At 47.1% G+C, this 22588-nt stretch overlaps 1 protein-coding gene across 4 annotated transcripts in view; it reads left to right on the top strand.

The window, feature by feature from the left end:
- Nucleotides 1-22588, top strand: part of DGKH (diacylglycerol kinase eta) — a 103183-nt gene that overhangs the window by 42429 nt on the left and 38166 nt on the right. For all 4 annotated transcript variants that reach the window (XR_004427002.1, XM_033154303.1, XM_033154304.1 and 1 more), the window contains exons 3-8: nucleotides 8650-8730; nucleotides 10828-10932; nucleotides 11228-11360; nucleotides 15864-15970; nucleotides 17338-17463; nucleotides 19752-19854. Coding sequence is in view for 3 of the 4 variants with exons in the window: in XM_033154303.1 (XP_033010194.1) it covers nucleotides 8650-8730; nucleotides 10828-10932; nucleotides 11228-11360; nucleotides 15864-15970; nucleotides 17338-17463; nucleotides 19752-19854 (655 nt within the window). In the remaining variant the exon portion in view is untranslated. The remainder of the gene's footprint in view (nucleotides 1-8649; nucleotides 8731-10827; nucleotides 10933-11227; nucleotides 11361-15863; nucleotides 15971-17337; nucleotides 17464-19751; nucleotides 19855-22588) is intronic.

Here is a 22588-nt window from a genome sequence, read left to right as displayed (position 1 = left end):
GTTGTGTTGCCTGCATAGGTTTCTTGCATTTTTCTAGCACATTAAAAAAAAATAATTAGTAGTGGGTTTGATTTCTGCTTTTTGGGATGGAAATGTTAGATCAGGGGAAGGGACGTCTGGTTTGCAGGCCTAGCGAGGCCCCCGAGGCCATTTTGGCCAAGCTGTGCTGACTGGATTTACCGTATTTTTCGCTCCATAGGGCGCACCGGACAATATGGCACACCTTGTTTTTAGAGGAGGAAACAAGAAAAAAACATATTTTTCTGGCTTTCCTCCTCTAAAAGCCCTGTTTTTTTGAGGATCAGCTAAAAGTTTTGCAGCTTTTTTATGGAAAGGGAAAAGCCCTGTTTTTTTTTTTGAGGATCAACTAAAGGTTTTGCAGCTTTTTTTGCAAAGGGAATAGCCCTGTTTTTTGAGGATCAGCTAAAAGTTTTGCAGCTTGTTTGCAAAGGGGGGAAAGCAGAGGAAAAGCCCCGTTTTTATGGGGTTCAACTCACATTTCTGCAGCTTCTAAAGGAAAGGGAGCCTTTTCTACAGTTTCCAGACAGATAATCTAATCAGCCAGTCACATGTCACTGGGGAAACAAACAACCTCCCTCTGCAGCACATTCAACTATGGAGGACGGGGCAAGGGGGCGGGGCTGAGGGACTCTCATCTCTCTCCTGATCTCTTGCTGATCAGCTGCTGAGCGGGTTCCTTTCAACACCCCCTTTTCTCTTTGTAAAATAAAAAGCATGATTGTCTTTTGGCCCCTGGGCAATTCAGCTCCAGGGACCACCATTCACTCCATAAGACACACAGATATTTCCCCTTACTTTTTAGGAGCGAAAAATAGGGTACTCTTCATGTCACATATGACATCAGCTATTGGGAAGGTAAAGTCAAGACCTGACCAAAGAGGGATTTGCAGGCAATACCAAATGGGTGATAAGCAGGTCTGGCATAGCCTTTTGCATTTGAAACCTGGACTGTCGGGGTTTTAAAGTACAGCTCGGGGCTCTTTGCCATTACTTCTTGCTGCCTGCAAAGGGGCTGGAAGAAGTGGCTTGGATTCAAGAACATGGGAGGAAGTGCTTGGAATTTTGATTCCTCCGCAGAAGGGAAGATGCTCCCCAAAACTGATTATGAACGGGTGTGCCTTCTGTCTGTGCTTGGGATTGTTTTGTCTTTTTCTAAAAAAAAGTAAAATATTTCACTAAAAAACAACAACACAAAAAACTGAGCATTTCCCTCCTGCAGAGGAAGCAGTTTAGATTCAAAGCATTTCCTTCAATGTATTTGAATCTTACAATAAAATAATAATTATATGAATAATAATAATAATTTGTTATTTATACCCCGCCCATCAGGGCGGCTTCCAACCGAATATTAAAAACACAAACATTAAAAACTTCCCTAAACAGGGCCGCCTTCAGTTGTCTTTTAAAAGTAAAATAGCTGCTTATTGCCTTGACATCTGCTGGGAGGGCGTTCCACAGGGCAGGTGCCACCACCGGGAAGGCCCTCTGCCTGGTTCCCTGTAATCTCACATCTCGCAACGAGGGAACCACCAGAAGGCCCTCAGCACTGGACCTCAGTGTCTGGGCTTAACGATGGGGTGGAGACGCTCCTTCAGGTATACAGGACCAAGGTTTCCTCTGGTGCGCTGGGCAAAACAGAGCATTTTTTCCCCCTGCCCAGAGGGGAAAACACTGTTTTTAGTAGCATTTCCCCCTCTCAAAGGGACTGCCTGTAACTGCCAGTCATCTGATTGATGATTGTAGCAAGGCGCTTTGAAGGTTTGCTGTCAGCTCCAGTCAGCTGATTGGCACTGAAAACATCTTCAAAGGAGGTTGATGTAGCCGCTGTCAGTCACCTGGGTTGCCCCGCCTACCTGTCAAAGTTCGCTTGCGGGGTTTTTAGGGAGATACGGATCTGGCCCTTATGCGAAACGAGACAGCTCAGAGTGAGAACATTCACCCTCACCTGAGCTCTTCTAAGGTCTTAAAAATGGACATTCCTGTCAGGGAACTGCCCTCAGCAGGGCGGGAGGTCTTGTCGATGTACCGAGAGCCCTGACACCTCCTCAGTAGTGAAACCTCTTCAAGCGGGGAAAGCGGCACCTCCTCCAGTGGAGAGGCAGGCTCGAAAGCCCCAGCACGCCTCATGAGTTTCGCTCCGAGGGGAGCACGCCACTTCCGTCGCCCCAGTTGCACAGAAGGGTCAAAAGGAGACCGGGGAGGCGGCGCTTTGGGGTGCCGAAATTCTTATGTTGGGGTCACAGCCGGAAACCGGCACTCCCGGATTCTGCGAGCGACTAGGACGGTCATGTTTTCATGTTCTCTGCACTGCAAATAGTCTGCACCAATAAACTGTTAAAAGGCAGTTGAGGCTCATGCCTGATTACTCGCGAGGAACCCTAACGCAGATCTGACAATTGCCTAATGGTAAATTTAAATATCCTAGCTATAGAGAAAGCGAGAGATAGGTGGTGAAAACAGCCTTCGCCTGTTTCGTTAGCAGAGCCACTGAAGTAATAGTCAAATCAAATCAAATCAAATATTTTTTGTTGCAGTCTCAGTGTTCAACCCCAAAACAATAAAGCAAGAAACACATACAGCACATTATCTAAATGTGTATAATAGAGTAAAAGTGAATAGAATAGAATGGAAATGGGTATTTAAAAAAAAAATGAAGTAAAACAAACTTAAGAGATGTGATCCTGTCGCAAACTCCAACGAGGGAAACCGCAGAGCACCTAGAATCAGTTTTGGTTGCTCCATTGCAGTGCTTGGCTAGACTGAGCGTAGTAGCAGATACATATTGATATAAAATGGACCTGATTGTCCAGGAAGGTTTACTAGGAAGGGTTCAATAAAGATTGTACGCAACTCACAACGCAAGGAGCAGCACAGGAGGACATGGGTCACCCCGTTGGCCTCACTGGGGCACTGGCGCACATGGAGGAGCGCATGAAAGGGCACCAGGGTGAAGGCCCTGTAATGTTTTTGGACCGAGAGGGTGGAAAGAGAGTTTGCTGGTTTGTTGGGCTGGAGTGTTCTGTCAGTCAAAATATGACTGGAGGTTGAGCCAAGATTGCGCTACCTCTACTTACAGACGCGATCCGTTCTGGGGTGCTGTTCGCACCCTGAAAAGTCCGTAAGTAGAGCACCGCTTCTGCGCGTGACGCGATAGAGCGCTCCTGCGCATGCACAAAGTGGCGAACCCGGAAGTAAACACTTTCGGGTTTGCCGCGTTCGTAACCTGAAAAAACGCAACGTGAAGCAAACACAGCTCGAGGTATGACTGTACATTGCTTGGAAACCACTCTCGACTTCTCATATCCCGTAACCTTCTCTTCTGGTTCTTTCTTTCTTCATGTAGGCTTTCTTCATGGCAGGGTGTAGCAGTGAACTGTGCTTAGTTCTCCCAGTCATAACATAATGCCACATATCAAGCCAGGGGCGAAGCTAAGCTTCATTTCACCCGGTTCAAAGCCCCAGTTCGGCATACACCCTAATCCTCTGGAGGAGATTTTGAGAGAGACTGCAGGGAAGATCTGTTGCACACATGGAAATATGCTGCACGTGTGTAACTGTTGTGTATGGGAACCAATAGGAGCTGTTCAACCACCTTACAGGGTCCGCCTCCTGGCGCGACCTAGCCAATTACAGACGAGCTTGGTGGGTGAACACTCCTATGGGAAACAAGTTAACTAACAGAGTTTAGCAGCAGCTAGCCAGTCTGGCTCGGGCAGGCTCACAGGCAACATGGCTGTTCTTGAAGTCTAGTTCTGTTTTCAATAATAAAGGACTTTTGGAACCTACACAGCCTCTGCCTCTTGTTCCAACTGAGTATGCAACACTGGCGACGAGGATGGGATGCTTGCCCAGCCAGTTTTAAGGCCTGAGTTGTAGGCCTGAGTTGTAGGCCTGGATTTGAGGCCTAAGTTGATACTGCAGCACCGGCCTGCCACACACAGTGAGCCTGAGTTGGAGGCCTGGACTTGAGGCCTGAGTGTCACTGCAGCACCGCCCTGCCGCTCAATGTGAGTGAGACATCCAGTCACGCTGGACTCTGCGGAGAACTCCGGTGGCGAAGAAGGGTCAGCAGCTCCTTCGGAATCGACCACCACCACACAAGCGACAGCTCAAGGTACGAAAATGGCCGCTGGGCTGACTAGGCCACCACCAGACTTTGACTTGAGCCATTCCGAGCAATGGCCTCAATGGCTCCGCCGAATAAAGAGCTATGTTCGGCTTCAAGGGTTTACTAGGGAAATTGATAAAGTAGATGTGCTTCTCACCGTGCTGGGAAGTTCTGCCATCACCTTACTGGAGGGTTTGATGGCACCTAAGAACATTGAGGACTGCTCTTTCGATGAGCTAACAAAGGCAATGACAGGGCACCTTGCACCCCAGCCGTCAAAGAACCACCGCCGTTACGATTTTGCCCACAGAGAGCAACAAGCGCATGAGTCAGTAAATGAGTATATTGCTGCTCTCAGGGAAATTGCGATGTATTGTCAATTCACTAACCTGGAGGAGCGTCTGTTGGAAAGGTTCATCGTTGGCGTGCGAGACAGCCATCTCCGCCGCAAGCTGCTGGCGAAAGATGACATCACGATGGCCACAGCCATGAACATGGCCATGGCTTTCGAGAAGGATAATGCCCACGGAAGGGCCCCAATTTCCCGAGCAGAAGGGGGGACCCATCGTGTTCAGCGAGACCGTTCATCTTCTGGCGATTCCCCCGAGGATGTCCATCGAACCCTAGGCCAACCCGACCGCAACCGCCGCTCCCAAGCTGCGCGCAAGTCGAACCAGCATCAGTCCAACCCACACAGCACCTGTGCCAGTTGTGGAGAGAACCATGATCGTAAGACATGCAGGTTCCGTGACGTCACGTGTCGAGGCTGTGGCAAAGCCGGGCACATCATGCGTGTCTGCCGTTCCAAGAACGCAGGAATACGACCCAGACAACGCGTGCACGAGGCCCTCGAAGAGGTGGAGTTGCAGTCAATCTCTTCAGACAGGGTATATCAGTTTCCATCCCTGGGATCTAATAAGCTTAGGGTGCAAGTTAGAATCGAGGGAAAGCCGTGCAATATGGAGCTGGATACCGGCTCATCGTATTCCATAATATCGGACAAGACATTTAGAGAGCTTTTTCCCAAACGGCCCCCACCTCTCCGACCAGCCACTGTGGTGTTACGAGACTTCCAGAGAAATATAATTCAGCTAAGGGGTATGGGCACTTTCAAGGTTCAGTTTAAGAATCACATTAAGAAATTGGACCTCATCATAACTAAGGGGCCCTTTACCAGCCTTTTGGGTTTGGCGTGGTTTGGCCCGTTAGGCTTAAGCGTGTCAGGACTAAATCAAATTTCACCTGGGACAGGATTTGAGTCAATCTGCCAGGAGTTTCCATCAGTTTTTGACGGAACCTTGGGCCTTTACAAGGGACCCCCGATCTCCCTACAGATCAATCCCATGGTGCAACCCATTAGGGTCAAGGCTCGTAGAGTTCCGTTTGCGCTCAAACCCAAAATTGAGGAGGAACTGGACCGTTTAGTGGCACAGGGAGTTTTAGAGCCGGTTACATCGGGCTCATGGGAAACTCCAATTGTCACCCCGGTTAAACCTGATGGCTCAGTCCGCATTTGTGGTGACTACAAGTGCACCCTGAACCGGGCCCTGCAGGACCATGCTTACCCGGTTCCAATAGTGAGCCATGTATTGGCCAACCTGGCTGGGGCCAAGGTCTTCGGAAAACTGGACTTGGCACAAGCGTACCAGCAGCTACCCGTGGATGAGGCCACAGCTGACGCCCAAACAATAGTTACCCATAAGGGCGCCTTCAGAGTTAAACGTCTGCAGTTTGGAATCAGCGTGGCTCCAGGAGTATTCCAGAGTCTAATGGACCATCTTCTTAAAGGCATCCCTGGAGTCACGCCGTTCTTCGACGATGTGTTGATCGCTGCGCCGTCGAGGGAGGACTTCGCCGCTAGCTTAAGGACAGTGCTACAACGCTTCCAGGCGGCAGGACTTAAGGTCAAACAGAAAAAGTGCCTATTGGGAGTGAACAGCGTGGACTTCTTGGGGTTCCGAGTGGATGCAGACGGCCTCCATCCAACCGAGGACAAGGTGCGTGCCATTTGTGATGCCCCCGCCCCTAAGAACAAGGCAGAATTGCAAGCTTTTTTGGGACTCCTCAATTTCTACCATGCGTTCCTGCCACACAAGGCGGCAGTGGCCGAGCCCTTGCACAGGCTTTTGGACAAAAAAGCATGTTGGGTGTGGGGCCCACGACAGGCAAAATCCTTCCAAGGGGTCAAAGAATTGCTTATCTCTAATTCGGTGTTGATGCATTTTGATGAAAATCTCCCAGTTGTGTTGGCGTGCGACGCTTCCCCGTACGGGGTGGGCGCGGTTCTGGGCCACCAACTATCGGACGGAAGAGAAGTCCCAGTGGCGTACTTCTCCCAAACCCTCACACCAGCAGAACGCAATTACTCCCAGATTGATAAGGAGGGTCTGGCAGTGGTTAAAGGAGTAAAAAAATTTCATGACTTCCTTTATGGCCGGCCCTTCACTATCGTGACAGACCATAAGCCTCTCTTGGGACTCCTTGCCCCCGATCGCCAGACGCCTCAGACGCTCTCCCCTCGGGTTCTGCGTTGGTCCATTTTCTTGGCCGGCTATCAATATTCCTTAGAGCACCGACCCGGAAAAGCCATGGGGCACGCTGATGCTCTCAGCCGCTTACCGCTGCCCGAGAATGGTCCAGATCCTGCTCCGGCTCACCAGATAATGCAACTGGAGGACTTACCTGACCAACCCCTACATGTGAAAGACGTGGCTGCTGCAACAGCGAAAGACAGGTTGTTGGCTCGTGTTGCAGAGTGGGTGGGGAGGGGTTGGCCTGAAAAGCCAGGACCGGAATTCTCAAGCTTCACAGCTCGCAAAGACGAGTTGTCGTCACACAGGGGGTGTATACTGTGGGGTAGCCGAGTCATAGTTCCCCCCTCACTTAGGAGAAAGGTCTTAGAAGGTTTGCACGTGTCCCATCCGGGAATAGTCCGGATGAAGGCACTGGCCCGGAGTTACGTCTGGTGGCCGGGCATAGATGCCGAGATTGAAGGGTGGGTTAAACATTGTGAACCCTGCCAAGTGTCGCGGCCGGATCCCCCCAAGGCACCAGTTCAGTCCTGGGAATCCACACGGTCCCCATGGTCCAGGGTGCACATAGATTATGCAGGGCCCTTCCAGGGCCAACTGTTCCTCATCGTGGTGGATTCCCATTCCAAGTGGCTCGAGGTGACACCGACCTCCACCATGTCCAGTAGGGCGACTATAAACTCACTCAGGAAGTTATTTGCCACACACGGCTTGCCTGACACCCTGGTGAGTGACAATGGAACAGCTTTCACTTCAGCGGAATTCCAAGAGTTTGTGTCTAAGAATGGAATCCGCCACATCAGGTCAGCTCCCTTTCATCCAGCCACCAATGGCCAAGCAGAACGTATGGTTCGCACAACTAAAGATGCGCTCAGGCGTATAATACAGGGAGACTGGTCCCTCCGTTTATCAGAGTTTTTGTTGGCTCAACACGTCACCCCAAGTGCAACCACTGGCCATAGCCCAGCTGAGTTGCTTATGGGAAGGAGGCTCACTACTCTCCTGGATCGCATACATCCCGACAGGGCCTTAGAGCAGCGACCACACACCGTGGAGCGGAAAGCACCTAAGGGATTTGCCCCAGGGGATCCTGTATATGTTCGGAACTATGGGTTTGGACCAGGTTGGGTACCAGGCACCATTGAGCGTTGTACAGGGCCGGTTTCCTATGAGGTGAGGCTGGAGGGTGGACTGGTTTGGAAAAGACACCTCGACCAGATCAGACCCCGGTCATCTCCCGACCCAGTACGGCCAGCGGAACCACAGGGTAGTGCAACAGACGCAGCTGGTGACTTGGCAACTGGGACAAGTGGGGAAACGGAGGGTGTGCCGCCAACCGAGACACCTCAACAGTGCGATCCTGGGCCGGTGCCCACAGCAGCCCCGCAACCGGCAACACCTGCAGAGCCGCCTCGGTTGATGGCACCAATCAGCAAACAGGGACTTGGAGATGTTCCTCAGTCGCAGGTGCAGACTCCGGAACTGCGACGGTCCCAAAGAGAACGTAAACGTCCAACACACCTTAAAGATTTTATTTGTTCATAATGTTTGGAATTTGGGGGGAGGGGTGTTGTGTATGGGAACCAATAGGAGCTGTTCAACCACCTTACAGGGTCCGCCTCCTGGCGCGACCTAGCCAATTACAGACGAGCTTGGTGGGTGAACACTCCTATGGGAAACAAGTTAACTAACAGAGTTTAGCAGCAGCTAGCCAGTCTGGCTCGGGCAGGCTCACAGGCAACATGGCTGTTCTTGAAGTCTAGTTCTGTTTTCAATAATAAAGGACTTTTGGAACCTACACAGCCTCTGCCTCTTGTTCCAACTGAGTATGCAACAGTAACGTTGGCTACAACCCTAAACGTCTTACGTTTAGGAGCATTGACTGATTCCCCTGGCCTTTACTTTAAAAAAACCCCTGAAAAGATAACAGGCAAGTAACATTCTGGTGTATGCAGAAAATGAAAAGCATCCTCTGTGTTCTTTTCACAGTCTTTAATCTTCGATGAAGTCGACTTGTCCGATGCCAGTGTGGCTGAATCAAGCACAAAAAATGTTAACAACAGCTTTACGGTATGTCTCCAATATTCTTGATGTTCTAACAAGTTGTAAAATGCTTTTGAGTTTTGCCCTTTTAATACTTGTGACAGTGGAATTCCTCCTAGTGTTCTTAAGAGGAGCGTGTTTATTGAAACATTTCTTTCATTTGACGAGAGCATGTAACCTATAAACCAGGGGTCCCCAAACTAAGGCCTGGGGGCCGGATGCGGCCCAATTGCCTTCTCAATCCGGCCCGCGGACAGTCCGGGAATCAGCGTGTTTTTACATGAGTAAAATGTGTCCTTTTATTTAAAATGCATCTCTGGGTTATTTGTGGGGCATAGGAATTCATTCATTATTATTTTTTCCCAAAATATAGTCTGGCCCCCCACAAGGTCTGAGGGACAGTGGACCGGCCCCCTGCTGAAAAAGTTTGCTGATCCCTGCTATAAACCATCAATTATTCTATAGCATGGACAAAGAGACACACTTAAGGAATTAGGAAGGGGAGGGACAATATTATAGGAGGGACGTACATCTTAACACCTGGCCACTCACAGAAGAACAGTTAGTTAAGCAATGTCCAGGTCATCAGAACAGTTATTTTATTTCCAGCAGAGAGATTCAGGATCAAGCTATTGGAGGTCTCCTGCTCTTTGAGGTCTTGTTTGTTTCTGTGGCTGTCCCACCATGTGACCGGCCCAACACATGGCAGAAAGAGGGTGATCTGAAAGCAGGGAGTATCGACATCAGTCCCATGTCGCGGTCAGATCACTTCCTGTTGAGATTTAGACTTTCAGCTCCTTTCCCCCTCTACAGAGGCTGGGGATCTGTTAAGATGGTCCATCCTTGGAGGATGATGGAATTCCAGATGGCCTTGGGAGATTTCCCACCTGGTACAGTCAAACCATGGTTGCCGAACATAATCCGTTCTGGTTCAACAACCGAGGAACGGCTTCCGATTGGTTGCAAGATCTTCTTGCCCTCAAGCGGAAGCCGTGTCCGAGGAACGTTTGAAAACCGAAGCGTTTACTTCCGGGTTTTTGGTGTTTGGGAGCTGAAACGTTCAAAAACGGAGCTGTTCGAGAATCGGGGTTTGACTGTATGACTGGCGCCCCTGTAGAAGCCCTGGCCCAGAGGAGGTTGGCAAACCAATGGTAGCTCACTGTGACTTGTTTGCGAAGCATTTGTGTACAATCGCTTGGATCCACCGGGCTCTTGACTCGGCTGTTACAGCAGATGAATCTCAAGGGGCGTCCAGAGCACAGTCTAGTCCCATTATATTGGATGAGTTTCAGTTGTTAAGGCTTGAGAATGTGTCCGTCTTGGCTGATAAAAACCTCCAGGGAGGTGACAGCTGTCTGGGCCAGGGAGGTGATTCATGCCTCTTCTGAATGCTTGCTGCTTAAAGGTTTATGTTGTTTGGCTTTTTAAGTTAAGGGTACCAATATAAACCACAAGTATTGTCTTCACTCACTGCTTTCCCTACGCTTTATACACACACATATCTTATTTTGATTGCAAAGTAATATAAATGCAGCGTCATACTGAACATTGGAATATAAAATATATTAAATATCCTTACAACCTGTTCTCAGAAGGGTGATGAATTTGTAGTATCTGAATTTGCTGCTAGAAATAAACAAGAATTCCTCTCCCTCTCTAAATATCTCCTGCCTTTATCTGCACATGCACGCATATATATTAAACATCAGGAATAACTTTCTAGGGGTAAGAGCTGTTCGACCGTGGAGGTTGTGGACTCCTTCAGGGATACTTCAGCTGAGATTCCTGCATTGTAGAGCGATTATTGGACTAGAAGACCCTTTGGGACCCCTCGCAGCTCTTCAATTCAATAATTCTATATGACACTACATATGTATTAAATTGTTTTTTTAAAAAAAAAATCCTAATCAATGTGTGATACAAAAACTGGCAGGAGAAAATGTTAGAGAATTACACAGGAAAACATTTACAACCTATAACTAATTTTTTTGTCTTTGGAATTTATTAAGGTGATCAGTATTTTACAAGATTTATATGACCTTGCTTTTTCTGTGTTCTTTGTTACCTTGTCCTCCTTATAGCAATTCGGAGTCATCATATCAAGTGTTGTTGTTCTTTTTCCAGATAATCACACCATTCAGGAGATTAATATTGTGTGCAGAGAACAGAAAAGAGATGGAGGATTGGATCAGCTCTCTGAAGTCCGTACAGTCCCGGGAACATTATGAGGTAAAAGGAACGCTGCGCATCTTGCGCTTTAAAAAACTGAAATATTGCCGGGTTTTCAAGGTGCTGTAAATGGGGAAGAAAAGGTGTATGTCCCTGATGCGGTGTGAAAAATCCATGAAACTAAAATGGAGATTTGGTTAAACCTGATTTATGCATCTAGTTCACGTTCCTTTTGTTTAAAGAGCCTGGGGAGTATTGTTTTGGAAGGGTGAGTTTTTCAAACATGAGGTGGTTTTAGCTGCTGCTGTAGTGATGTCCTCTTGCTGCAAACCTGTCTTAATTTCTCCTTTATTAGGCTGCACAGTTCAATGTGGAACATTTCTCAGGGATGCATAACTGGTACGCCTGTTCCCACGCTCGACCCACCTTCTGCAATGTCTGCAGAGAGAGCCTTTCCGGAGTTACTTCTCATGGCCTGTCCTGTGAAGGTAAAGGCGACGGCAGCCCCCACCACCATTTTGTATTATCTTAGGCTTAGGACCCTTGTACTTACGGGACCTCCTCTCCTGGTATGCCCCACAGAGGACATTAAGGTCCACAAATAACAATAGCTTAAGGGTCATGGGCCCAGATTATCTTCCACAAGGACCAGGGCTTTTTCAGTGTTGGCTCCGACCTGGTGGAATACTCTGTCCCACAAGACTAGGGCCCTGACCTCCTTCCACAGGGCCTGTAAGACAGAGTTATTCCGCCTGGCCTTTAATCTAGCCTGATCCCCTATTCCTTTCCCCCTTCCCTTTTTTTCTGAAGAAACCCTTCTGGGTCCCCACATTAAAATTCCTCCCTGGTCTCCCTACTGGCCTAGCATGACTAACTTGGTCAGTTAGCCCTGGGGATCCCACTGATGTTTGTTTTTTATGCTGTTTTTTAAGTTGTTTTAATCATTGTCTTGTATTTGTTGTTAGCTGCCCTGAGCCCGGTTTTTGGATTGGGAAGAGCGGGGTAGAAATAAAAAATATATTATTATTATTATTATTAATAATAATAATAATAATAATAATAATATCGACATCACATAATTAAGTGGTGACACGCAGTACAATAATGTATATCATATTAAACTAAGTAATAATTCACTACTGAGCTTCAGTGAACACCATAAAATCATTTAGTCCGACCCCCTGCAATGTTTTTTGCTTTTAAAATGTAGGGGTTCCTGAAAAGAACCTTTCAGGATTCTTGTGACCCTTGTTTTCTTCATTGTTAGCTTGGCCACGTTGGCCCTCTCCTCCAAATGCCTTCTTTTAGGAAATTCATTTCCTAGGAAAACAACAAGGCTGTTTTGTCGTCCATCCGTCCCCCCCATGTCTATATATTGTATTGTTTAATTCTTGTGTTGGCTTTATAGAGCTGAACTTTCAGCCACATCCGTCATGCCACGTCATCATCTAGCAGCAACAGTGTGTTGCATTTGGTTGTTTGTAGATCAACCCAAATGTGTGAGTTGCTACTCACATGTAGGAATTCTGCACATGAGCAGGAGCTTGCAAAGCTGGGTTTCTGTGAATACAGCTGTTTGCAACACACTCTGGGAAAGAAGGATGCAAGACACAAGGCTGAGGAAGCTGGGTCACATTTGTTAAGTTAATAATAATAATAATAATAATAATAATAATAATAATAATAATAATAATAATTTATTTATACATACATACATACCCCGCCCATCTGACTTGGTTTCCCCAGCCACTCTGGGCGGCTTCCAACAGAATGTTAAAATACAATAATCTATTAAACATCAAAAGCTTCCCTAAACAGGGCTGCTTTCAGATGTCTCCTAAAAGTCTGGTAGTTGGTTTTCTCTTTGACACCTGGTGGGAGGGCGTTCCACAGGGGGGGTGCCACTACCGAGAAGGCCCTCTGCCTGGTTCCCTGTAACTTGGCTTCTCGCAGCGAGGGAACAGCCAGAAGGCCCTCAGAGCTGGACCTCAGTGTCCGGGCTGAACGATGGGAGTGGAGATGCTCCTTCAGGTATACAGGACCGAGGCCGTTTAGGGCTTTAAAGGTCAGCACCAACACTTTGAATTGTGCTCGGAAACGTACTGGGCGCCAATGTAGGTCTTTCAAGACAGGTGTTATGTGGTCTCGGCGGCCGCTCCCAGTCACCAGTCTAGCTGCCGCATTCTGGATTAATGGACTAGATCCACCGTAGAGAACCACGGTGCGAGATATTAAACTGATCATAACCAGCTGTGGACAGCCACCCGATTCCACATACCCCTTTCCTCAGGCCCTCCTTTTTCAGGTGAGTAGAGAGGCCTTCCTGCTTCATCCCCTCCCAGGGCCCCACAACTCTGGTTGATCTAACAGGTTGGCTTCATAGGTGCCCCCTACATAGCCCTGAAGGCAAGTCTCTGGACTGCACTCATCACACTGAAAGGTGTTCACCAAACCTTCATCACCAGATTTTCCAGAAGGGCTTCCTACCCGCTCCTAACTGCCACAAGGGTCGTGCATTCGAGGTAGAGTGGAACACTGTACGTCCCTGTTTAATAATGTATTTTAATAAAAAAAATATTATTTATACCCTGCCCATCTGGCTGGTTTCCCCAGCCACTCTGGGCGGCTTAAAACACATCTAAAAACATAATGAAAACATCAATCCTCAAAAACTTTCTTAAACAGGGCTGCCTTCAGATGTCTCCTAAAAGTCAGACAGTTGTTTATTTCCTTGACATCTAAAGGGAGGGTGTTCCACAGGGAGGGCGCCGCTACCGAGAAGGCCCTCTTGCCGTATGAATTTTTATTACCATCCAAAATGAGAGTTTACTTCCTAGTATCTGAAATCTACTTCTGGGGTGTGTGTGTGTTTAAACCCTGCTGTGCATATTTGTATTCTTAGAAACAAAATAACAGGTTTTGTGTAATCCTTCAAGACAGCTATTACGCTGTCTGACAAGTTAAACTGCAAGTCCCAGGACATGGATCTTGTCAGATTAGAGCTTTTGCTTTTTTTTAATCAACCAAGGCATTTGGAGAGAGCAGCTGTTCTTGGACAACTACCAACACAAAGTTTCTGGGGTGGTTAGAAGCTTGCAGGCAACATTCTTTAATTATAATAAACAGTAGCTATACTGCTGCAAGGGTTTACATCCATTATCTCTTCAGATCCCATAAGCCATGGTTTCCTTAGGCGGCTTTCACAAACCACGGTCCATAAGCCTCAGCTTTCCATCTATGAAGTGGGAACCACTTCCTTACAAACTGGAATAAAGGTTGGGATACATTTTAAGTACTGACAACATTAAGTATAGAATCATAGAATCATAGAGTTGGAAGAGACCCCAAGGGCCATCCAGTCCAACCCCCTGCCAAGCAGGAAACACCATCAAAGCATTCCTGACAGATGGCTGTCAAGCCTCCGCTTAAAGACCTCCAAAGAAGGAGACTCCACCACACTCCTTGGCAGCAAATTCCACCGTCGAACAGCTCTTACCGTCAGGAAGTTCTTCCTAATGTTTAGGTGGAATCTTCTTTCTTGTAGTTTGAATCCATTGCCCCGTGTCCGCTTCTCTGGAGCAGCAGAAAACAACCTTTCTCCCTCCTCTATATGACATCCTTTTATATATTTGAACATGGCTATCGTATCACCCCTTAACCTTCTCTTCTCCAGGCTAAACATACCCAGCTCCCTAAGCCGTTCCTCATAAGGCAACGTTTTCAGGCCTTTGACCATTTTGGTTGCCCTCCTCTGGACACGTTCCAGCTTGTCAGTATCCTTCTTGAACTGTGGTGCCCAGTAGATGGGCAGCCCGATCCGGTTCAGGAGATCCTTGCTTCCCATGCAAAGCAGGAAGTTCCTGTCCTTCTGACTGTCAGGCTCTTCTCGTTACACCCTTTTGCCAGTGCCTGTGCATTGCAGTACTGCGGCAGGAGGAGAGCTGGGCTTTTCCATATCCTATGGGGATCCATGGACAGCCTTGTGCCTCTCCACATTAGCCCTTGTGCTGTGAAGCTGGCAATTCCCACAGTGGACTCCTGCAAGCAAGCAAGCAAGGCTCCACTTTCTCTTGGATGCTTACTGTGGTGTCTAACCACCCATGGGGATGCGGGTGGCGCTGTGGTCTAAACCACTGAGCCTCTTGGGCTTGCCGATCAGAAGGTCGGCAGTTCGAATCCCTGCAACAGAGTGAGCTCCCGTTGCTCTGTCCCGGCTCCTGCCAGCCTAGCAGTTCGAAAGCACTCCAGTGCAAGTAGATAAATAGGTAGCACTGCAGCGGGAAGTTAATGGCGTTTCCGTGTGCTCTGGTTTCCGTCACGGTGTCCCGTTGTGCAAGAAGCGGTTTAGTTATGCTGGCTATGTGACCTGGAAAGCTGTCTGTGGACAAACACCGGTTCCCTTGGCTTGAAGCGAGATGAGCGCCACACCCCATAGTTGCCTTTGACTGGACGTAACCATCCAGGGGTGCTTACCTTTAACCACCTATCTACGAAGGTACCACAGACAGCGGTCTGCTGGTAGTGGACCTGCACTGCCTTGACTGCTTATGTGTATAAACTGATATACAGCTTTGCTATGTCATTTTATACGCCCGCAGAACAGTTTTTTGTTTTGTTTTGATAAGCCTGCCTTGATGTATAGTTTATATTCGATAGTTTTTCAATTGTTTTGTGGATTTTACCTCCGTTTTATGTCCAGTTTTATTTGCACACTGCTTAGAGAGCCTTTTGATTAAGGGGTCTGTAAATTTAACTAACTAAATAAATGACCCTGCAAGATGAGTCTCTCAGTAGTTTGGTAGAGTTGGCAAAAGTGTGAGATGAACACTCTTCCAGCGCACTGCTGGGAAAGGATTCGAACTAAACTGTTACCTTTTGAACAATTTACATTTTTAACATTACCTATTTGTGTAATGAAGTGATCTGCCTTTGATTAAGCTTCTGAAAGATGATGTGAATCATTCAAAGATTATGTGTGTCTTTTCATCCAGTGTGCAAGTTTAAGGCTCATAAAAGATGTGCAGTCAGAGCAATAAACAGTTGCAAATGGACTACTTTGACTTCAGTTGGAAAAGACATTATTGAGGATGAAGATGGTGTAAGTATTTCTCAGAAATGCAGGCAGCACCCTGCACATGCTTCGGTTTTTTGTAGAAAAATGAAACATTTGCTAATAGGTAGGGCAATGCTAATTTTAAGTGATTATGGATCTTGTCTACATTGGATGTTTTTTAGCAAATTTAATCCTGCTGGATTGAAGCCTTAATACGCAAAGAAACCCATAACACCCAAAGTAATCTCACCTGTGGTCCACTAGAGGAAAGCCAGCCCCTTGCTCCGGGTATTGAGATATAGCTGCTGCCTCTGGGGTTCTGTTGCTCTCCTCACTTCCCAACACAGTGGGCTGCTTGGCAAGGGGTGCTTTGTCAAGGTTCCCACACCACATCGCTTCCTCCAGCGACCTGCTCCGTTGATGTGTTTGACACAAGTTAAGCTACACTGGCAGTGAAGTGTAGTTGGGGGGCTATTGACAATGGCAGTTGTCCACAAGGGTTGACGCTGCTGTGCCAACTTCTCTCCTTCCAGCAACAGCGCATCCTGACCCTAGAAAGCCAGTTCTGAAACTGGGGGGGGGGGGTTGTCCACCCCGTGAAACAGGCGTTTCATTAGGCGACTGGAAGGGGGAACTCCTGCATCAAGGCATATATGTACTCAGATCTCTTTGGTTCAGAACCACTGAGAGCCAGTGTGGTGTAGTGGTTAAGAGCAGTAGACTTGTAATCTGGTGGACCGGGTTCGTGTCTCCGCTCCTCCACATGCAGCTGCTGGGTGACCTTGGGCTAGTCACACTTCTCTGAAGTCTCTCAGCCCCACTCACCTCACAGAGTGTTTGTTGTGGGTGAGGAAGGGGAAGGAGAATGTTAGTTGCTTTGAGACTCCTTCGGGTAGTGATAAAGCGGGATATCAAATCCAAAACCTCAGGGGTTGTATCCAGCGTTAAGTCTTTTTCAGAGTAAACCCCTTTGAAAGTAATGGCTAACTTAGATCCATTAATTTCTGGGACTATTTTGAGTGCAACTTAGTTTGACATGACTGTGTTTGGCACGACTGTAATCGTTTTTAAAATGGGTTGTGTGGGTGGGGAAGCAGTGAATATGGTACAGTCAAACCTCAGTTCCCAAAAGCCTTCATTTTGGAATGTTTTGGCTCCTGAACGCCGAAAACCCGGAAGTAAGTGTTCCAGTTTTCGAACATTTTTCAGAAGCCGAACGTACAACGCGGCTTCTGCTTGAGTGCAGGAAGCTCTGCTGTGGTTGTTGAACATTTTGAAAGCCGAAAGGGCTTCTGGAACGGATTACGTTCAACAACCGAGGTTTGACTGTAGTGAATTTGGAAGAAAGGTGACATGCTTATTTCCCTGCCTCTGTTGCCCCCCATTTTGACCTTTAAAACACTCCGCTGCAGGTAGCTATGCCTCACCAGTGGTTAGAAGGAAATCTGCCTGTCAGTGCCAAATGTGCAGTTTGCGACAAGACCTGCGGCAGCGTCCTGCGACTGCAAGATTGGAAGTGCCTTTGGTGTAAAACGATGGTGAGTTCAGATTGCACAAGTCTCTTTCCCTCAAAAGAGTCTCCTAGAATGTTCTCATAATTTTTGGTTGGCGTTGGTCTGTCTCGAGAGACAATGGAGTCCGCCTCCAGAAGGTGAAGCCAAACCACTGCGTTCGCAGTATCAAAGTGACTTCCCCTGGGCGCAAGCCTGTGCAGTGTGTCTAGAGGTCCTGGGGCTGCCTAGATGACAAGACAACAAGCCTTGCTGATGGGGTCCAAAGGAAAGCAGAGCAAAACGTTTGCCACCAGCTTGGCTGCTGGAAGGAGGCGTACAAGGAGCCATCCAGCCCTAGGGACTCCTGACTCATATGGGCAAATAAATTTTAGTAGCAAAAATGAAACCTTGAATATTTTTTAAATATCAGAATAAGCTATTATTTTTAAACTGCGCAATTTGTGACACAGAAAGGTCAACATATTCCATTAAGCCATTTGTTTTTTCTTTGTAGTTTCTGTACAGTCCTGTGATTTTTATTTATTCTTTTGACCTCACTTTTCTGCCCATGGATAGACAAAAAGCACTATACAGTGGTACCTCGGGTTAAGAACTTAATTCGTTCCGGAGGTCCGCTCTTAACCTGAAACTGTTCTTAACCTGAGGTACCACTTTAGCTAATGGGGCCTCCCGCTGCCGCCACACGATTTCTGTTCTCATCCTGAGGTAAAGTTCTTAACCCGAGGTGCTATTTCTGGGTTAGCGGTGTCTGTAACCTGAAGCGTCTGTAACCCGAGGTACCACTCTACAGGTTTAAGGAAAGATGTTAAAATATAAATACAAACCGTCATCATATAAGCAGCACATAAAACCCCTAAAGCAAAAAAAAAATGTTCCCTGGGAAGGCTCTACAGCAGTATTCTCCAACTTGGTGCCCTCCAGATGACCATTGGGTGTTGTAGTTCAGGGTTCAAGTTGGGAAAGACTGTTTTAGGCATTTTACTAAGGAACTTCTCCTGCCCTCACCCATCCGCTTCCAGAGGAGAGTCTTCACTATCTGAATGTGCCTAGAGCATTGGGACGCCTTCTGGCTCAGTTCCCTTCTGACTACAGTGGAAGCCACAGTTCTGCAAGATGGTTTTAAATAAAAGGACACATTCTACTCATGTAAAAACACGCTGATTCCTGGACCATCTGCGGGCCAGATTTAGAAGGTGATTGGGCCGCATCTGGCCCACGGGCCTTAGGTTGCCTACCCCTGCAGTAGAACATCAAACATTAAAAACTTCCTTATTTCACCTGTATTATTTGATATTTTACAACTTGCCCTTTTCTGCCACTTACGGGTATTTCTTGCTTTTAAAATGCATGCCTTGTTTGTAGTCTCGCCTCCAGGCAGGCATGTAAGTGACAGCGCTCTTCTCAAGGGCTCCCTCATTAGACCTCCGAAATGTTCCCAAAGGGTCCTCTGTGCAGGAGCAGAATCCGTCTGTGATGCTGCACAGACGGCCACTCCAGACCAGCAGTGACTAGTTAGCAATCTGTTTTTGCACTGAATTTTTATGATGCTCCTACTGGACTGCTATATATACACGGAAGGCTTGAGGGGCCAGAAATAATCCAGGCAGATCAGATATTCCAGATTTCACCAGCCCCTTTATCTGGCGGAAATCCACTATGTGGAATACCGCAGACTCCTCACAGCCGCTAGGTTAAATGTTCTGGAATCGGTGGTTTTGTAGGGAAGATGCAGGGGAGTTCCATATGCCCAGAGATCCTGTCCCTGTGCCCAGGGAGCGGTTGAGTCAACTGAACATATCCTTTTGACCTGCCCATTTTATGCAGATCTTAGACAAAAACTTATAGCTCCACTCCTAGGCCAATTTAGCCTAGTAGACAGAGAAAGACAGGTTTTGTTTTTGTTGAATAATTTCGCTGGTACCACAACTTCCTTTGGTGGCCAAATTTCTTTTTTTGGCCCTTAAACGCCGTAAGGTTAAAATCGGCAGTATTGACATGGGTCTAAATGTATAATCTACTTCTCATTGTATGTTTTAGTGTTAAGCTCCTTGAGATGTTTAGATGTTTTAATCTTTGTATGGATAATGATTGTGTACTGACTGACGGTTGAATAAATTTTATTGATTGAAATTATCCAGGCCTGTTGTGGCTTTGTCACTTAGGAATGCGGCACGCCTTTAATTTTATATCTTTCCTTGAAAAATGAGTGTTTCTATTACAATACTCAGGTGTATGCTTGTTGCCATAACATTAAGGCTGTATGTACTATGTTGATGGTCCATTGCTTGTTCATTTCTCCCCCCCCCCTCCAGGTGCACACTGCATGCAGAGACTTGTTCCCTCGCAAGTGTCCACTTGGCCAGTGCAAAGTATCCATTATTCCACCTACAGCACTGAACAGCATAGACTCTGATGGTATGCAGGCCCTTTAATATATTTCTTCGTGACATGCTTTGCAAATAAGATTGAGTGTAAAGGCCTTGCAGAAGGCAGTTGTGTTGGTTGGGACCGGAGAGAGGATGGTGCTGCCTATTGCAATTTTATAAAGTCTACAAACAGGACCAGGGACACTTCTCCTTGTGTTAGCTTAGCACAAGTACAGAATATTAAAATGGTGCCGAGGTTCTCTGTCAACAGACATGCATACAGCTTTGCTGTCTCACCCAGCCACCAAGTAATGCCCTGGCAAAACTGGGCAGTTATTGAGATCTCTTCCCAATTATGCGCTCTGGTTCATAGACAGAAAGGGAAGAGAACATAACAACAACAACAACAACAACAACTTATTATTATTATTATTTTTTTATGAAGAATTTATTAGCATTTTCATAACACAACACAGACCCAAACCCACACCTACAAATACATAACATATACAAATACATATATTGCCAGGATTCTTCTTCTTGTTTATATACCTAAAAAAAAAAAAAAATTCTATTTTCGAATCTTGACGTTTGACTTCCCCTGCCTTTTCACCTTCGGTTTTAAAACTATTTTACTTCCATAACAACTTTTCTCTATAAAAAAACAAAGAATTTAACTTAAAATAAAGATAACACCATTATCTTAATCTTCATGTTCTAACATAAATCTTAACAAAGTATTCTTATAAAATCTAAACTTATTTCTTCTGTCCTTTATCATGCTGCCATTAACATAAAATCTCAATATCTCCTTACTTAATCAAGATAAACTTACAATTAACAACCTTCACCCTCCGATTTCAGATACCATAACAAGTCGTTTAAGTTTTACATTTAATACTTCACCCCACACCCCCTCTGTCCATTGTCTTTCTCTGTCTTTCGCCGGATCCAATCTTCCAGTTGTCTTCTTTTCCCAAATGTCCACAGATCCAGGCAGCATTCATTACAAACCTTGCATCGAGCTTCAGGATACACATCCCCTCTTTTCTGGGCTCCTCCGCTTCTTTGTACCATACTTCTTCTTCTTGTAGATATCTTAATTCCACGTCCCTTGCCCCCGAGCTCCCACCTCGGGGTCTGGATATTACAGATTTTACCGTTCCGGGACTGCCACCCCCAAAGAACGGTTCTTTTTCCCGGAGTCGCCCAGCCATTTCAGACCATCCTTCAAGCATCCCTTCTAACTCTTTGCCAAGGTTTCCTTCCATTGTGTAAAACTTTTGAAAAGCCTCCTCTGTGGAAAGTAGATTTTTTTTAATTTATTATCCCACTCAAGACTTTCAATTTCCGATTAAGCAGTTCCAGTCTCAAAACAGTGAGCATTTCTTCGTCCGTTAGTCCAGAGTTCAAAACAAGTTCAAACACAAAGTCCAACATGTTGGGGGAGGGGGTGAGTGTCAAATTTCAATTCCTGTCTTTTCCTTCCTTTGTTTCAATTGTTTCCCACGTCAGCCCAAATTTCCCATCGCCATTTTTTCTGAAGGCAGAGCGTAAAGACCAAAACTTTAAACGGAGATATTTTCTGCCCACTTAATCCCCAGAGGGAAATCTCAGCAGTCTCAGTTTTCCAATTCCAGACACATTATATCCATTGTTGTAGCAGCAGTCACTTAAACTGGTTATTTTCTTTCCTTCTCCCGAAGGGAGGGAGGCAGGCTCCCTTTCTTCTTCCCCCCGGATCGTTCCAAAGGTATAAAAGTCAGTCAAATACTCACAACCACCGGGTTCTTTCAAATCATTAATGACAGGTAGAACTTAGACGCTCATCTCGGGATTTGTCGCCGCATTTACATCCCGGTTGGGGCATGTCCCCTATAGCCCGGCTCCGTCGTCCCTTCACCCCCACTCCCCCTTTACAGGGGGAGCGAGGGAAGGGTTCGGAGCCACAACGGGCACAGCCGGGGAGCCCAGGGTGCGGGACGCTCTTCCCGCACCCCACCGGAGCCCCGCTTTGCGGTAGCGGGGCTCCAACACCCGGGACGGACTGGGCGCCTCGCAGCCGAAGCAGCCCACGACCACCCGCAATGGCGTCGCCGCCGGAAGTCCAACTTATTATTTATACCCCGCCCATCTGGCTGGGTGGCTTCCAACAAAATATTAAAATACAATCATCAATCAAACATCAAAAGCTTCCCTAAACAGGGCTGCCTTCAGATGTCTTCTAAAAGTCTGGTAGTTGTTGTTCTCTTTGACATCTGGTGGGAGGGTGTTCCACAGGGCGGGTGCCACTACCGAGAAGGCCCTCTGCCTGGCTCCCTGTAACTTGGCTTCTCGCAGTGAGGGAACCGCCAGAAGGCCCTCTGTGCTGGACCTCAGTGTCTGGGTGGATCGATGGGGGTGGAGACACTCCTTCAGAAAAGGACAGTGAGTTGGATCCTGTGGGCCAACTGGTATGTTTCTACTCACAGAAAGGACACTCCATGCTAAGGAAGGGGGAGGATTTTTTTCTGATTTCCTCTGCCCACCCCCACCTGCTCCAGAGAGCAGCTCAGAAGGTTGGCGGTTTGAATCCCTGCAACGAGGTGAGCTCCCGTTGCTCGGTCCCGGCTCCTGCCAACATAGCAGTTCGAAAGCACATCAAAAGTGCAAGTAGATAAATAGGTACCGCTCCAGTAGGAAGGTAAATGGTGTTTCCGTGTGCTGCTCTGGTTCACCAGAAGCGGCTTAGTCATGCTGGCCACATGACCCGGAAGCTGTAACGTGAGATGAGCGCCGCAACC

The sequence above is a fragment of the Lacerta agilis genome, chromosome 7 (genome assembly GCF_009819535.1).
Source record: "Lacerta agilis isolate rLacAgi1 chromosome 7, rLacAgi1.pri, whole genome shotgun sequence".
Lineage (NCBI taxonomy): Eukaryota > Metazoa > Chordata > Lepidosauria > Squamata > Lacertidae > Lacerta > Lacerta agilis.
The sequence above is the reverse complement of the archived record's forward strand: the minus strand, read 5'-3'. Positions and strand labels throughout refer to the sequence as shown.